The 17853-nt window shown below is 42.1% G+C and overlaps 1 protein-coding gene across 18 annotated transcripts in view; it reads right to left on the reverse strand.

Annotated features, from left to right (window-relative positions):
* The window catches only part of LOC112576527, a 31789-nt gene that overhangs the window by 7150 nt on the left and 6786 nt on the right, over nucleotides 1-17853 (reverse strand). For 6 of the 18 annotated variants that reach the window (XR_003101861.1, XM_025259048.1, XM_025259047.1 and 3 more), the window contains exons 1-6: nucleotides 15126-15264; nucleotides 10891-12656; nucleotides 5701-5805; nucleotides 4752-4808; nucleotides 1397-1471; nucleotides 717-922 (exon numbers count right to left, since the gene is read on the reverse strand). Coding sequence is in view for 17 of the 18 variants with exons in the window: in XM_025259048.1 (XP_025114833.1) it covers nucleotides 717-922; nucleotides 1397-1471; nucleotides 4752-4808; nucleotides 5701-5805; nucleotides 10891-12486 (2039 nt within the window). In the remaining variant the exon portion in view is untranslated. Of the gene's footprint in view, nucleotides 1-716; nucleotides 923-1396; nucleotides 1472-4751; nucleotides 4809-5700; nucleotides 5806-8175; nucleotides 8332-10890; nucleotides 12657-15125; nucleotides 15275-15522; nucleotides 15602-17853 lie in introns of those variants that run through there. The other 12 variants (XM_025259055.1, XM_025259049.1, XM_025259050.1 and 9 more) reach the window with 6 other exon arrangements.

Here is a 17853-nt window from a genome sequence, read left to right on the forward strand (position 1 = left end):
GTTATAAGCAATCTTCTGCATGTAGAGGTCAGTGATTGGTGGCTTCTATATCCAGCGTGTGTTCAAAGGCTGTGTAACTTAGGTGTTTCAAAGCTATTCACTTCTCCATGAACTATGCTTCTCGGGTGAAACTAAACATGTTAGAAATATGTTTTCAAATGTTAACAAGTTAATGAATATGCAACGCAACTCACGAAAAATGTTTATAGACATAATGCCAAATGCATCAGACTAAAACAGATACTCATAAATATAGAATAAGATTTAGAGTTGAAACACAGAGATGCGCGTGAGTCTCTTGCACGGGGGAAAAAAAATCAAAGCAAGATTTGTAATACACACTGAAATAAAGTCACATCAAACACATTGAACAAGTGTGAACAAAATGATGAAAGAAATTAATTTTTTGTTGAAAAAATTACATGCATACAAAATAACTGGAAAACACCAAAAGCAATAAACAGCCAGCAGCACAAAAAAACAACAACAACAAAAAACAAAAAAAACAACAACAAAAAACAATGTAATAACGTCTTCTCCTTCACCTCTAAAAAAAAAAAACAAATAAACTTCCAAAAGCAAACGAAAAAAAGGCTCACACACAAAATGTCTTCGGTTAGGAAGAACTGAAAACGGAAGGTCAGTCAGTTCTTGTAACACCAAATACCGGTTTACAAGGCCTAAACAAAGGGTGCAAGGTGAGCAGCGCCACCTACGCGTTCCGTTTCTCCAATTCGCTCGTCTTGCGCAAAACTTTGGCAGCAATGTCGCCGGTATCTTCGCTATCAGGGAGGTATCTGTCTAGAAGCTGGCGATGTCGGTCCATCCTTTCTTGAGCGTTACGCACTTGCTCGCGAATGCGAATGAAGGAGGAGGGCTGGTACAGCAGGTCGTTGGGAGGTATTCGGGACTCCACCCGATACTGCGGCCCCATCCGAGTTGGGATTAGACAGGGACAGGAATAAAAACACCGGGGTAAGGTCAAGTTTGTAAATGGAAGGACAGGACTATCAGAGGATTACACTATGCTTGTCCTTATCAGTTTTAGACATTTCATCCACAAAGTTTGGACTAGTAATCACACTGCTAACAATCACTGAACCGCTTATTCTCTCACAAATGGTATCATTTATAAGCCTTTAAAGCATACCAAGAAGAAAAACTGCTTGTTGAAGGCGTTTCTTTCTACAACTTTCTGTCACTCAGCATGTATAGTCATAGTAATTATTCTTTGTATTTTTCTATATCGTTAAAAATAATGCAATGCCGTTTTTGTACATCCATAGAAAATATAAACCTAATATCCACATTCATAAATCACAATGTCCGGATACTAAAACTAATGAGTAGGCTAACTGTTTTCAGAGAAGTGCGAAGTATCCAATTGCTTGATTACCTGCCAAGATAGAATATTCTTGGGTTTGGAGAAGCCTTCCTCAGTGCGTATAGCTTTCCTCTCCGTCAATCTTGGCTGCAAAGATATGTGGGTTTTTTTTCTGGGGTGTCACGTGACCGCTGACCAGAGACTACAGGCTACTGAGTGCTTCAGCTGATAGGGCAAATATCTGCCTTCCTTAACGAGTAAGATTCCTTGCAATATTTTACGTATGGGCATCTTTATCTTTGCTCTTTGTGTCACTGACATTGTTATTTAGCGACATGTCATAAAAAGAACTTCGAATACTTGTGAAAATAAATAAGAAAGTCAGAAGAACAAATTTTTGTTATATCCCATAAGGTTAGAAAAGTTACAATTACAGTGATTTAAAGAAAAAGTTTTTCATCGATTTACTCCGACAACGAACAAAACTGTACAGGAATGAAACTTTCAATATGTTTAAGCTACTTAAACAGAATCCTAAAATGTAATTTTAACTAAAGATGTATATCTATGAATGTATAATATACATGTGTGTATGTGTGTGCGCGTTTTTAGGCCATTAACTACAGGAAAGTCAAGGAATAAGCAAATGCTTTTAACTGCTTTATACGTACCTACTTCCGAAGCTAGGGATCGGGGAAAATCTAATAATAATCTAAGGACTGAGCATTACGGGTATTTTAGGGATGTCGATGGTTGTTTAGGGTTTAGGACAGTAAGAAATAATGATAGCACTGTTTGTCGCTGGTCAGTGCGATCTTCGTGACTAGGAATGACCACCAGCAGAAGACATTTCATTGTTCCTGCCATTGCTTTTTCTTCTTCTCCGTTCCTTTTGTTGTCCTTTGAAAAGGCCGCTTTAGTTTTCCATGCGGTTAGGTGAGAGACACGGCAAAACAACATGTACAGGCACACTCCACAACAAAGCAAAGCCATTCCAGTGGTCACTTTCCTTACAAGAGCACATCGCAGCAGCAGATGCTCTATGACAAGCTAATATATTCAACAACTGACCCATCAGTCCCACAAGTCTCGTGGTAGGGACGCAGGTCATTCACTGGTGCAACGCCTTGCCATACCAAGATGGTGTATCGCAAGATTGTTCCCATGCACAGCGCAGCATGCAGTTACTTATTAAAGTTAGTGAATGTATTCCCTTTCATGAAAGAGGGGGAAGTAAAAGAGTCAATTGTTCGCACATGATATATATGAAAAGAGTGATGAAATCATAATAACGCGCATCATAACATTAAATATTAACCCTGTTGAAATGTTGAGCATTGTGATGGATCTTATTACGATTTCCATCTACGGATGACGAAGGCAGAAGAAAAAGAGGAGGAGGGTCGTTTCCCTAATCTTTCAATCATTGGGGAGCGAAGTGTTCAAAACCACGCTTTTCTCGGAGCCAGCTCCAGCTCCACTCCCTTAACCCTACTACTCAGACTTAATTAACAGGGCTGGATTCTTTACCGTAATAAATCATTAGTTGTTGTCGGCGTAAATCACCAATCTAATTCTCAACCCCTACCCCGCACCTATTTCCGACAAGTGGGTCGACTAGGGAAGTTTGCTCCGTCATACGGGTATAAAACTAATGCACCCTTCCCCCCATAGTGCGAAATCACCTCAGGGTGGAAGCACTTTCCTACTAAATACGCCAAGCAATCAGGTGATGGCACACATTCAGTTAGAAGGGAAAGCGCACGTTTCGTGTTAAAATATATACACGTGTGTGTATATATATATAAGGGGCTCATTTCACTTCAGCATTGTTCTTTTAAGATCTTATTGATAAATATTAGCTTTCTCGCCTTTATTTTTTTTATTACCTATGTTAAATTTCCCAACAAAAGGATTATGCAGTCGTTGGTAAACTTTTCTGTATCAAAGTTTTATTTGCTAACACCAGTTAAAAAAGCAAATTTATTACTGCTCGTGGTATGTGTATATCAACCTTTTGAGGTTTCAAGAAAGAAGCAGACACTATGTGGCTGCACTCATCTCTGTAAGCGTCATTTGCATGTCTGTCTCCTTCTAACGTGTAAAAGACTACCTTTAATCAGGGACAGTACTGTATCCTATCAGTAACAAAATGTTTACAAGAACGGTACATCAGAGACCAGGATGACTTAGGTAAGTTCCTTTGGTAATCTCTTGGCGCTACCTACGCTTTTGATGATGGGGAGTTTTAAAAGAGTCCCAAAGTAAAATGAGTTTTCTTTTTAATATATATCCATCTATCGTCTTTCGTAGTGGCTGTATATGGTTGTCACTAAGGACGTGTGTATGAAGAGATGTTCTTTATTTAGCAATATTTGTATAACCTTCAGACCTGCAACCAGGGGAGTGGTGTGCTTAAATGCACTTTATAAAATAAAGTTCATATGATCATATACAGGAAATTTAAAAAGAAATTCAAGCATTGATGATAACGTCCCGTCTTTTCTTTAATCTACCGTCAGGTCTGTAGGTAAGCCGTTTGCCTTTTGAAAGACTGGTTTTTAATTTCTTTGATAAACACTGTAATTTTGCGTCGACTTTTAGTTTATTACAGGATAACCAAAATACTTACGACTGCTTGAATTTCAAAAGACAGCGGTTTCATTATCCAGTTAAATGCGTTAGAGTTCGTTACAAGGGAATGGTAGTCTGTTGATATTCTGTTATGTCTATGGTGGGTATTCATTTCTAGTCCTTTCCCAACTCGATTAAATTGCTCCTGGGGACGAATTGAGCATCTGAAGTTTGTGGACACTTTTCTGAACGGATGGGAAATGCAAACGTTTATGTAAAACCCCAATCTATGAATGTCTTACATTTCTTTTAGTTATGGTTACCGAACAAATGCATAGAGCTGTCCTTAGAAAGTATAAGTGCCTAAGTCAAACGGATTCTGTTACTTTTTTCTTGTTATCTCTTTTTTTTTTTTCGCCGGAGAAGTCTGGTCTCATTATCTAGAAAGCTTCCCAGCTGCTAAGAAGCTATGAAGATACATACTGCCCTTTATGTTTAATTCGACGGAGAGACGGATAGAAATGTGAAGGACAGGTTATCAGGATTTCAGGATACTATCTTTTATTGCGCAAAGCTTTCTTAAATGTTCAGACAGAGTGGAACTGTACAGCATCTACCCTCGGTTAAGAGGAGCAAAATCGGATTAGAGCAAAGCGCTTATGAAAATTCTTGGTTTGAAAATGAATGAATAGAAACTATGAATGATGAATGAAACCCCAAACAGTTTAATTCTAGCCAAAGTGAGAAAAATGTAGATACATATCATGACGTTTTATTTTTAGCTATGTGCGGTATGAACGTTTGAGGGGTGAAATGTACTGGGTGGGACGGGAGGGCCTGGGAAGAAACTTACCAGAGGTGGGGTGGATGCTGTCATCCCGGCAGAAGCAGTTCCAGTGTAGACACTCTCCTGAAACAAAACAAAGTATATGGGGTGCCACAGGGATCTGGGAGGGATGATTGAAAGACCAAGGTGATGAAGAGACAGACTACTGAGAATGGTTAGAGACTGCAGTCTCCGAGGCAAGATGTGATCCTAAAGCTGAAATTACCAAATGTTCATGTAGGTCAGATGGCATCAAGTCAAAATGTGTACTCGTCCATCGCGTACACTGATTATTCATTGTACACTTTGTCCACACGATAATATGGGAAACACATGCATATCGTTATGGTATTTAGACAGAGCATCCGAGGGTGTAGACTTACTTTATAGGTAAATATATAAATGCTAACTCCATACGCATATTGAAGCATTATCAAACATTCCACGCCATTTTTTTCTGTTTTAACGACTGTTATTTTTGATGCCTTGAATACTCTGTCATACTAATGCAACCTCGAACCTGCTGTATAAAACCAGAAAGAAAATTAAAGCTCTCATCTAGCAAAAAACAACGAAATGCTATATAAGTGCACACTTCACATCAACTTTCTTCTCAAAATAATGACAGTGGTTATGTAAACGGGACTTGGTTCTTCCTGTAAATAAGCTAGTGAAATAAATAAAGGTCTATTATTCTATTGTTAGGACTTTTAAATCAGACGCAAAGTAGGCTCGAGGCTGCATAAACCTGTAATATCAGCTTCCAGACCTGAAGAGGTGTGGTTCAGCTTTCAGTTCTGGAAAATGATGTCTACGATCGTTTCTGTTCTAGCAAAATACTTCCTGGAACCGAGATCACGCCATCAGATGTGTGGATCGCTTATTTTTTCTATACCTACCGACTCCGCAGGTGTGTCGTGCGTGCACAGAAGAATGCTTTTAATAGCACAGGAAGACGTGAACCGGTAGTAGTTACCTGAGCCTCCTTGCGCATGTTCCGGAGCTTGTCAGCGGCGAACTGAGAGCGAGGTCGCCTGCGTTTGATTGGATCGGGCTCCAGCTTGCTGGCAATAATCGCAGCCTAAAGGCGGGAATGGCAAACAGGGTGTCAGGTGGTTTATAGCTCATTGCTAGCCAGGTTGACCAAAACCGGTCTTCTGCTCACATTGACTTTATTTGTCACAAATACGCAAACTGATGCAATCCGTGGACGATTTAGATTTTCAGACTAAAATTCATTAGAAACATTTCAAAAATCAGTGCTTAGTTTCTTTTTTCAGGGAAAGTTAAAGGTAGACGTTTAACTTTATTCATTTCTTTCAAAGCATGACTCGATTTCTGGCTATATAACATTTTAAATTGTAAATTATTACTGGATGTCTTTTTCAATATAAGATAATATACAAAGTATTACCAGATTATATTTTCCACGATAACTATTCTCCGAAATGAATTCTGCACAAGACGCACGTGCATTTCACAAGACAACAAGCATTCAAACTGCGCGGGTTAGTAGGAAATTGGTTTCTGGCAGGCAGTGTCTTTACTACCAACCAGCTTAGAGCGCATCACGTGTCAGCATCACGTGATAAATTTGACGCATGCGCATTGTGGCTGCACACCATGCGAACGTGCCCATTTCCACATGCGCTTGCGTTCAAATGACCGCCACCAGTTTTATATATTTTTCTTTATTGAAACGTAGCAACGATACGAAAATTCTGTCTTCTTTGGGGTACTAATGTCAACGAGGTGAATAAAGCACGATGAGCGAGCAACATCATACGGCCTCCATGGATTCCACATGGTCAAAGACATCTGTCAACGAGTGCGACAGAGGTCATGACAATGAGGCGTCGCCACCATACGCTTCACCACGGAAACCACCAAAACCAATCTGGAAATTTGACTCTATGAACGAGGAATGTATATGGCATGGGAGGGGCTTTGATACAAGGTACTACAGGATATTAACCATTCAGAGCATGCTCCGCCGAATATCTCGAAGGCAAAAAAAATAATAAAAAAACAAATAATGCATGCGTGAGTTAAACAAGCAGCATTTATTAGAATATACTAAAATCATTCATTAGATTATCCGCCGCGCTGGTGGTGGTCGTCTTGATGCTGACATGCTAGATGCAAAAGCCTGGAGGCTGAAACTGATGATACAGGACGATGGGTAGTTAGGAGTGAGTGAAGATGATGACATCAATGGCGTTCAAAACAGTGGTGCGCACAAAACTTTTCTGAAACAAGTGTCAGTAAAACGCATTCGTTGCCAAGAACATGAAGGACTCTGGTGACATGAGAAACTGCAAGCTTGTTCTCGTGTAAATAGCCAAAAACTGAGCTGAAAAGCGTGGCCATAAGCTTGTGAGTAGCAATGGAGCAGCGCAACACCCGTTAGTGACGTCACAGAACGCCGTTATCTCAAGAGCTTTCACGAGACAAAGGCGAAAAGCGACCAGCTACAGAAAAATAAAAATAAACATAAGCAGCCTTTTAAAAGGAGATCGTTCGGCGGAGAATTCTGAATTAATTCTGACCACAAAAAAAAATATGGCGAGGGTGATAGAACGCTTTCGCTGAGCCAAGGCAAATCACTCAGTTCTGTTTGAGCAATAACTTGCAAGTAAATGCCGTGCAGCGGTGGCAAGACACTTACAAAGAACAGCACAGTGAGTGCAATAGCCAAAAAAAAAAAAAAAAAGGTCACCTTTGCTCGGTTGCTGGGCTTGGGCCCCTTACTCGGGACGTATACCTGAGGAAAACCAATCAGAGATTGACGGGCCGGCAAAGCCTTGGGCTTAGGGGCAGCTGGGGCTAACAGGCTGCGGACTCTGGCTCCAACACGTGACCTGGGCTGTGCTGGGGAAACACGCATAGAGGAAGAGCCCAGCACGCGGCTCATCAGTACAAGCCGTCTGATCCTGGCTCTCTGCTCTTCCTCTGCTGTGCGATCCGGTTTCCTGACTCTTACCAGAGGCCGGTCATGTTGGTAGTAACCATACAGGCTACTGAATGGCGTGCGAACAGGTCCTCGCGACAGAAAGCGCCGCGGGACCTTGTGAGCCCTGAGGTTAGCAGTTGGCAGTGGTGGCGGTGGTGGTTCGTCAAAGATGAAGCGGGGGGTAGCTCTCAGCGCACGACGGCGCCGACGAGCTGGGGGAGCACTACTGGACCGTATCCAGCGCTCGGCTACAGACCGCCAGGTTGTCACCACGCGCGGCTGAGCTTTCTCTTCGGCCCTTCCCCCATAAAAGACAGACGGGGGCACAGAAGCGGCCCTGGCCTCGGCCCTTTTCACTTGGGGTGGCACAGAGCGAGCCCGCCGGTCGTACTCGGGTCGAACAGTATACACTATTATTGGACGGCTAGGGACAAACTTAATGCCGGAGGTTTTGGTGGTGGTGGTGGATGCGGCAGTGGTGGCCTTGATGCGGTCTACCTCAGAGTACGCTGGGGGCGCGGAGCGGGGTGGGACGGAGGCAGCTCTAATGACTCGCCCGCGCGCCACCCGCCGTGAAGCGACTGATGTCTGAGGCGTGGCGTAGCTCTCCGATGACACCTGTGGGAAGGCAGGACACACATGGGTTAGGTTCACCTAACCACAAAACAGGAAGGGGTGTGCTTTTAGTCAGAATTAGGAGGGTCAGATTGGGCTGGAGAAAAATAGACGATTTTTTTTTTTTTGGTTCTTGTTGCTACTCTGGAAGGACCTAAATGGAGGAAAAAAAAGCGTTAAAATCGAGACTTTGGGGTGAAAATAAAAGAATACAAAACTGAACCATGGGTAGGATGTAGGATATGAAGAAAGGAAACAAGAATGATAATTTCTTTTAAAAAACTCAAGAATTGTATCTTCTACTTAAAATGTGGAGCAGAGAGAAGAAAGGAAGGTGAAGAAAATACGAGGATAAGAAACAAAATCACTGTTCTTGCCACGCATATGGAACGCAGTGGAGAGTGTTAGCAGGGAAGACATAACTGCAGCTTTTTAGTCAAGGTCAGAATGAAACTTTGCGGCACCCGAAAATGTGTGACGACTCCGGCAGACCTACCCGTTTGATCACCTCGGCCTGTTTTAACATCTACCTACACTGCAACCTGATAAATCTGGTTCCTTCATGTTCTTAGGGGAGTCGGTGCCTACAGAAACTCAAACAGTGTTAGATATATTCGCACGGCAACCCTCCCTAACTGAGTCAGGTGGCGAGCAGAGCACGCACGTTTAAGCAGCAGCGAGAAAAATGGCGAAGGGGATAAGCAAAAAAAAAAAAAAAAGGCTTTCACTTCATTTTTTCCAGTGGATCATTTGAGTTCTGATGAGTAATTTCGGATTTTACCACAAAACCTGCAGGTTTTGACTATGAATTTTTGGCTGTTGTAGTTTTACAAAGCAATAAAGCGAATGCCAAGTATAAAGCGATGAATTATTGCTGATAATCTTTGCGACTATCACCAAAGCCCTCGCATATGGACATTATAGCCTGGAACTATTAAATACTGTGAGATACGACCATGTGCTCGCCAGCCTGGCTATGCTGGACACACATTAAGCGATGACACCACAGCAAAATGAGTATGCATACGAAATATGAAGTGTGATGCAATGTATGAAAAAGTAGAACGACCTCAAAAACAGAATTAGAGTTCCTCAGGCTCGTTGTTTAATGTAAATTAATTCATAACTTTAGCAGATTGATTTTTTCGAAATATAGTTTCAAAACACATTAATTATTGTATAAAAAGTGAAATATTTAATTTTCTCTTAAAATAATTTAGATCGATTGAATTGGTTCATACTGAGAAAGAACATTATTTTAAATAAAACAACACAAATTTTTAAAATGTACACAAACTGAAATTTGAGAAATCTTTTTTAATAAAATTTATTAAATAACGAATTTAATAGTAATTATTACCTGCAGAAAAGTGATCAATATATGATTTTTCTTAAGTTTTTGTAAAAAAAATTTGGGTTGTAAAAGGTATCTTTACTTTAGAATAACTTGTTTTTATGATTACAAAACAGTTGACAGAAAATATTAATTAGAATTTTTTTTCTTCCTGTATGCGAAGACGAGTGTGTTATACACATTATTCACGCATGTTTACGATAAGAGCATAAATAATCAACTTATTTTAGGATTAAAAAGAAGTTGTTTTCGAGCCTGAGAAACAAGTTTCGATGAGCGATGTGACATGTCCACCACAGATCCTCCAACTAAGTGTTGTGAAAGTGTGCCTATTCTACTGAAAAGGACACTCCAGGTTTCATTTTTGTTCTGACTTCCGCACAATTCTTTCCAATTCTGAACTAATATACTCATTTTCTAGCAAATGGAAACGGACAAAAGCCAGGTTTTCTATAAAAATAGATGCGGATGCGTGTAAAGAAATCGCTTACGTTATCAGTTTTTAAAAAATTATATATATCTATACTGATTTTTTTTTTCAATTTTAATGCCAAGATGTCTAACTCAGCTACAATGCCAAAGATCGGAATCGTGATTCTGCTGTTAAGTGATTGATATAAACGTGCATCGTGGACATGACACGTGTAATGAAAGCTGATGAAGGATTAGTGCAAGCTATTTTCAGGCCATGGAAAATGGTCCAGTCTCGTGAAAATTCTTTCCACAATAATAACTTTGGTAAGGATTTGCATAACCACATTGTAGATGAAAGTCAATGGGGTCACATTGGTGCAGATTGGAATGAACAATACTTGTTATTAAAAATTATATAAATGGGATACTTAGGTGCTGTCCAGAGCTGTTGAGGCTGTGGTTAAAATGGACCATTTTCGTATGGAATGCGGCAACGAAAGGAGCAGCAAAATGAACCTATTCTGAGCAGCTGGATACCGTGCATATAGATATCTGGCAAGACAGAGCAGAGAGCGGCGAGGAACGCTAGGTCTCCACTACAACCCTCGCAAGGACCCCATGCTCGTTTGCCCTGCAGTGGCTCAAGACCCTTCTTGCCTCCATGCTACTGTCAAGACTGCTAGTAAACGGTAGAGTTATGAGTTAGGTCGCAGCCAGGTCACACTTCTACGTGGTACGTGTCAGTCCACACACAGGCAACCCGCACGTGCTGATTATACAACAGCAAAACTGCACGTGCAGGGCTTCCGATCCAAGCCGCAGCGGTTTACCTTGATGTTAATCCTATCGAGTACAGACAGTTGGACCGGTGAGCCGTCCTTTGTAACAGCTCCTGGCAGCGTGATGGCTTTGGGAGTCGATTCCGCAATGCGCGGTTTAATCACGCTGAGGGGGAAAACATCCATACGATGGGAGCGCCCATCATCCAGGTCCCTGCGATAGCTCGTCACGGGCACGTGCTCTGTTCGTTGCGAGCTCAGATGCCTGACGGGGACGTAGGTGTGTGAAGATGTGTAAGGCTTGTAGGTCGAGTAAGAAGGAGTCGAGTACTGGCGAGAAGGGGTCTCAGCAGCAGTCAGGCCATAGCGCGGGTGCTTATCCTTATCCTTATCGTTGTCCTGCCTTCCGTAGAGTTGAGAACGAAGCGACTCCATGCGCTTGACGTAGCCAGCAAGGAAGTCATCAACAGGTCGTAGCACATCCTTGCGCTTAAGCGACAGTCCCATGATCCGGTCGTCAAGCCTGGGTGCTCTGCCAAAAAGCGGTATGGGTGGCGGTGTGTAGGTAAAATCTACAATCTTCCCATCAGCCATCTTTCCCGCTCCTTCCACGCTGAGCACAAGGCTAGCGCCGTGGTAATCAGGCAAAGCTAAGGCGTCGACGGCCGACCGAGCGCGTGCCACAGCCGTTTGCACAAGAGAATCGAGCAGCTTTTGGCTCGGGGACGATGATGGCATCACGTCGAGACAGTTATCTAAAAAAGACGAGGTGTAGGGGACAACCGCACGGTAAGGTGATCGGGAGAGGGCAGACGAAACAACACTGTTGGGCAGATACGTGGACAATGAAAGGTCGTTCATCGGAGAAGGGAGAGACGCCGTGTCGGAACACTCTTCATTCTCGTCATCATTGCCATTGTATGACGACACTTCTAAAAGTCCAGTGGTCTCAAGATGGCGAGAGGGTCCATAGGGAACGTATTCCGTATCCTGGTCAACGTAGTATGCGGAAGATGGGGACGACGAAAGAGGGTAGTCTTGAAAAGTGTAGGATGGGGTAACACTACTGTCATACGTACCATACGAAGCATCCAAGTCAGACAGGGAGCCTGTGTCGCTCAGGACGTCAGTGAGATCGCTGCCTTCGATTGATTCCACATCGTAGTAAGGTCCGAATTTTCCTCGACGTTTGCCACGCTTGCGCAGAAGACGCTCATAGTAATTCCCAGCTGGGCGTCGCGAGGATCCCAACACCCTCGGACGTCGGCGAAATGGTTTAGCCCCCGGCTCGTGATCTACGTACACGAGGTCGTAACGGGGCAGCTCTGATTTGTCGAAATTTAAGTCAGTCGAAGCGTATGGCGACGGACGGGGATGCAGAGATGCTCGTGGACGTCCAAGGTATTTGCTTTCTTTCAGCGTGCTGACAGGTGCAGGAGCTAAGGTATGTCGTAAGGGGGAGGAGGGTCTGTAGCCTGCTAAGATCTTGGAAGGTGGTGAGGTGTGCCGCTGACCTCTATAAGGGAAGTCTGAGTGCTCCAGGGTTCTGGACAGACTGGGCTCATCGTCCAGAAAAGACTGAAGGACAGGTGCACGAGCACCAAAGCGATGCCGTATGACAGAAGGTCGAGGAGGAGGGCTAGCCATTACATCCGAAGTAGAGAGAGCAGTTGTCCTGCCAGTGGGGCTGGAGTCATCCTCAAAGCTCACTCGCTTGCTCTGGGCAGATTTGAGCGGCCAAAGCGCCTGGACGAGATTGTAGGAGCTGGCCTCGCAGGCGATGTGGAAGAGGATGTGTCCCGGCTTGATGATCTTGGCTGCGGGTACAACAGGGAAAGGTAGCCTTATGTTACTCATTTCTCCCACCATGACTCATCGTGGGCACCAGTAAATCCATCATTTCTTGTGCAGGTTCGTAGGACTTTATCTATGTTATATGAAGCTTAACGTCGTGAGTTTGACTCCCAGCGACAGGTCACTCTTCTAAAATAAGGGCGAGGCTTTTATAGACACACGTTAGCTCTACGTACATGCATTTCCCCCCTGCATCTAACGGACAGCAAATTCTTTGCGCTACTTTCTAAGCAAAGGCTATATGTCAGTGGCAGGACCGGTTCAGACGGCTACCTCGTGCATGGGTGGACTTCAGAAAAGGAGGGTCTACCAAGTATTCTGTGTCAAACGTTTTTTTCTTTCCTTTCCTTTCTTCTCTCTGCTACAGTACGGGTGAGCTCTACTGCGTATTGTACACGACAGGCGGGGCAAGCGGCTGAGGAAAGAGTAAAGCCGGATAAAGGTAGGATAAGAGCAAAAGGAGAAAGCTAAGAAAAGAAAATGCAAAAGGACAAAAACCGTACTGCGTAGGGCTGTCCTGTCTTGGAGAATACCGAAAGCAAGAAAGATGACCATACACGAAAGTCTGTATTAAGAGACAACGAACAGTGGCATGTTTCATTACAGAAAATTGGGGAAAACATGGAAAAGGCTTATTATATTTCCGTAAAAAAGAGATAAAGAGAAGGGCATGTCGTGTATGAGTTGTAGTGGTCGATGTAAAAGGGAGATTTCGACAGTTTTCGTTTTATCGTTTTCATTTAACTGGGATCTGTGGGGACTACGGATGGATTAGGCCTTTTTTTAAGAAGACAACACAAGACATTTACGTATGGCTGAAATAGAGCATCATTTGGCAAGAATGAGAATATATACAATGTTTTTCACTCTGAAAATGCGCCTGCATTTAAAAACAGTCAAACAGAAACTAAAGGGAGCATCTACAATATATAAAAGAAATAGTCATGTAAGAAATATGTGTAGAAAATATCACCCGGCACATAGTCTATTCATGAAAGCAATATAAAACTAACAAAATACAGTATAATAATATTTTGGCAATGATCCTGAAACCCTATCATCACACACATCATCATCCTTCCACACCACATAATAATCTTTGTAACAACTATAAGCGCTAGCTTCAAAACTAATAATGATAAGCTTACTAATTAAAAACAGGTAGACGATAAAAATTCACTAACTGAACGACATCATGTACTAAAGATAAATTCTGTTAAAATATTGATGACTTCAATAAGATTAAACAGTCTAGTTAGTCTCAGTGTTGGTTATTTGCAATTGAATGTCCTATTAAAAAAAAGTTCGCTTGTCTACTGTTGGTGCAGACATGGATACAATCAAACGCTCACACGTACATCTTCACAGTTTGTTCCACATATATGCACTCCTTCTAAACCTCACTTACATCTTCATTTACGAATTCGTCCTTTCGTTTGATGTCGGTCTCATGTACAAGCACTACCGATAGCTTCATTCCTTGCCACCAACACTTGTCGTTTGGCTTCTCGAGTGTGTTAGTCAATCTCAATGATTCAACATTGTGTGAGCAGACTGTATCAGCATCAAGGACCTCCAGTGACCTTTCCGCCATACCGCTTGAGAGGTCTCCGTCGGAAATAAAGACTTAATAGTCAGTTGACATTTAGTCCCTACAGGCCCTTTTAACCGGACAAAAGTGGACCAGTCTGTCATGTTTTATTAGTTACATCCAGTCTCGACTGCAGAAGAGAATAAATTCGAGGCATTCGAGTTAGAATTAGTTTATATAAATTTACTGCGGATGCGAACGGTAAATCCATATTTAAGGGATGTAGGGCAGGGGTGGCATTAATTTCCTAAGGGCCCATGAGAAATGGCTAGAGGGCCGACTATATAGTTAACTCCGTTTTACCAATACTGTATACATAAGGGGGGCCAGCGGGCGCCGGGCAGGAGGCGCCGGATCCGGCCCGCGTGCCGGCGTTTGCCCAGTCTGATTAGGGCTTACTTTCTATAGTACGGATATCATGGGATCAGCAATTAAGCGTATGCCGCCGTCTCTAGTTATGGTCGAGTTAAGGTTATAAAGAAACCGACTGGACAAGAGAACTTCATCTTCATTTCACAAACCCACGGCGTACTTCCTAGCCAATGTTGATGAATAACAACAAATCAGATTCTTGAAGAGTGCAGGACATCAGAACAACAGCAGGCCCAAAACAATGCAGAAAGACGCGTTATATGCTAACTTTAATTTTCTATTCAATCGGCGCTTGTAGCCATTCTCCCATAATTAGCAAGTTACATTTTGAAGGGTGTGCTTATATGTGAAACACATACTTTCTCTCTTTTGCTCAGATCGTGTACAAGTATCGATATCTATACAGAGATAAAGAGAGAAATAAAGAAAAAGACAGGAGAAATACCAGTCTCAAGATCCATTTACTCACGATGGCATTGGTGGCCTCCCGGAGCAGTTGTTGGTCGCGCCCTCTGGATCGTCTGGCTGTGTCGTAGCCCTCATCTAGAAGGGCATCCGAAAGATAGCTGACCTGAGATACCCGGTCGAACAGCAGAGTGTCCTCCGACCTCGTGTCTCCTACAGCAGACATTGCAAACATTTCAACCCCTTGCACCTTGCATTTACAAAGCGTTAGTGGCGAGTACAGTTATATTTTAAATTTCTTTTCCACTTCCCATAGGTAGTTTAGAAAGACGTTTGTTCTAAAACGTATTTCAGGCTTAAACGAAAGAAGAAAGGAAAATGAAGACAAAACCAATATGAATTGATATTGAAAAAACCCAGTGTCATTTGTGTTGACAGCTGTTTTTTCTGGAACATCTTACCATAATGCCCACTACGGGAGTACCTCGGGTAGGTGGGAAGCGTTCGGGTCGGCATACCGTAACTTCTCTGTTTCGCACTCTGCAAAATAAATAATAATAATTAAGGTTCTTCAATCTGCAAAGGCAAAGGCAGACTCATTGTTGGGAACAGTCGTCTGACATTTACTATGCGTACAAATGACTGAGTTAAACTTCGGAAAGTTCAAGTCAGATCAAGGTACGGTGCAACAATGACAATGTAAAATGACATGAAGACAGTTGCGCCTGTATTTATGGGCAGAAACAGATTCAGTCTTCCTTCAGTCGGTTTCTCTCTATTACCTCAAACAGACGAAAAGACTAGCATAACTCTGGCATGTAATCGTGTACGTCTGCTTAAAAATGCAAGTTACAGACCTTTAAGTTACAACTGGTTGGTTGTGGAGAAGAGTATCAAGTAAGGAATAACTGTTTGGCAGTCAGACTTCACTACTACGAGTTCTTCAAGTGTTGTGTTTCATAGTCAAGAGCTAGTCAAGGTCAGGATTGCTTTTACTCACGAAGAGAAGATATCCCATTTTCAAAAATACAAATGAATAGAATAAACAGACTGAACGTATACTCTATGGAAAAGAGAAAAATCAAAAAGAAAGAAAAAGGCAGAAACAGAGTGAACATGCAAAATGCACGCTAGTCTAGTGTGTGGCTATCTGATTTCAGAATATGAACAACATCCTGTTTCATATATAGCCATCCCCGATAAGGATATCATTTTGCTAAGTCAACACTGATCCCGAATGCCACCGTCTGGTAGAAAAGTTCCTCATGTACCCACAGTGGGTTGATCTTGTAAATCTTTCAGCTGTAAAAGTGCAGTTCTGGCACTGCTTGAAAGATCAGTGTCACAGGCCACTGGGAAGCAGCCAACTGTTATCTAGATGCTCTGTAGGAGATCACAGACGATTTACTCGGTTTATCAAAACATGCCAGAAAAACTACACAATAATTTGCTTTCCTTGGCAGATATCCATTGAGACTCTGTGGTCATCTGAGAATCTGGCAAATAACATTTCTGGCAGTACATAAATTTAAATACCGTTTAAAGCGTAAATACAACATTTTGTGTAATCAAGATGGAATAAGTGGTAGTAAAAAGATGAAAACGACAATGTTAAACTTACCAATAATCCTTTGACATTTACAATCTCTTATAAATCAGATGTTTGGACAAGAAACATCCTAACAGCATTATTCCTTTTCTTTGGTCCTTGTTTACTCCCACCGATCAACTTATCATTTACACTGCGGTTACTTTCTTCTTGCCTCTCCACAAAAAAAAAAAAAGAAGAAAAAAAAAAACCAAAACCAAAACAACCAAACAAACCAACCAAACCAAGCAAACAAACGACCCCTCCCCCCCCCCAAAAAAAAAACAAAAAGACAAGAAAAAACGAAAAATATAGATTTATAGATTACTTGGTGACCAACAAAATATTTGTATAAACCCTAAACATATCGTGGTGTTTTTACTATGTGAAATATTTTAATTTTTGTTGTAAGATTACTTTCTCGCCTTTAAAATTGTATTATTCGCCTTTTAACTTTTTAGGCAAATAACATTTCTTTTTTTATATTTCCTTATCTTCCTATTTTTTCTGTCTTTCTTATTCTTCCCGTGTCTTTAAAGATGCTGACATCTGAGGGATAAAACACTGGCACCTTTATTAGAAGCTTCGGTCAAATATAATCGAGAACATTTTGTACACTGGTTAGTCAGTGTTCTCCAGGCTTCAGCCTCCAGAACGGGAAAGAAAGTTCACTGACAAGCTCACACAATCATAATGACTCAAGCTGAAGTACAAGCATATCTTGTAACTGTTATTGTTTTTGCTTTTCTTAGCAGTAACGGCTTTGTTTTCGCCAGTCAGCAGCATCCAGCAAGATGCTGTGTGCGGCATTCCCCGCTGACGTGGTCGACAGGAATCTTCCAAGCTTGCTGCTGAGTGGAGCCAAATAATAAAACATTCATCCCACGCTCGTCCCTTCTTCCTGTCTTCCCTGCCTAGCAACCCGTTGCATGCACGCAGTCTGTGACGTGCGATGCCAGTCCTGCAGCCAAGAGTCAGCACTTTCTTACTAATCGCAACTGTCGGTTCACTGGTAAATTCCCTGCAGAAGTTTCCATGACCTGGAATGCTTAACCACTCCCGTAGCTTGTTTTGGTTAAACAGTATCCGAAAAGCTGCATCAACAGAATGAATATTTAGGTTTTATCAGCAGTTACTTGGTCGATCTACTCGTTAATTACCGGATTGATTAGGAAGTGAGTGATAGCTAAAATATAACAATAAA

The sequence above is a fragment of the Pomacea canaliculata genome, linkage group LG12 (genome assembly GCF_003073045.1).
Source record: "Pomacea canaliculata isolate SZHN2017 linkage group LG12, ASM307304v1, whole genome shotgun sequence".
NCBI lineage: Eukaryota > Metazoa > Mollusca > Gastropoda > Architaenioglossa > Ampullariidae > Pomacea > Pomacea canaliculata.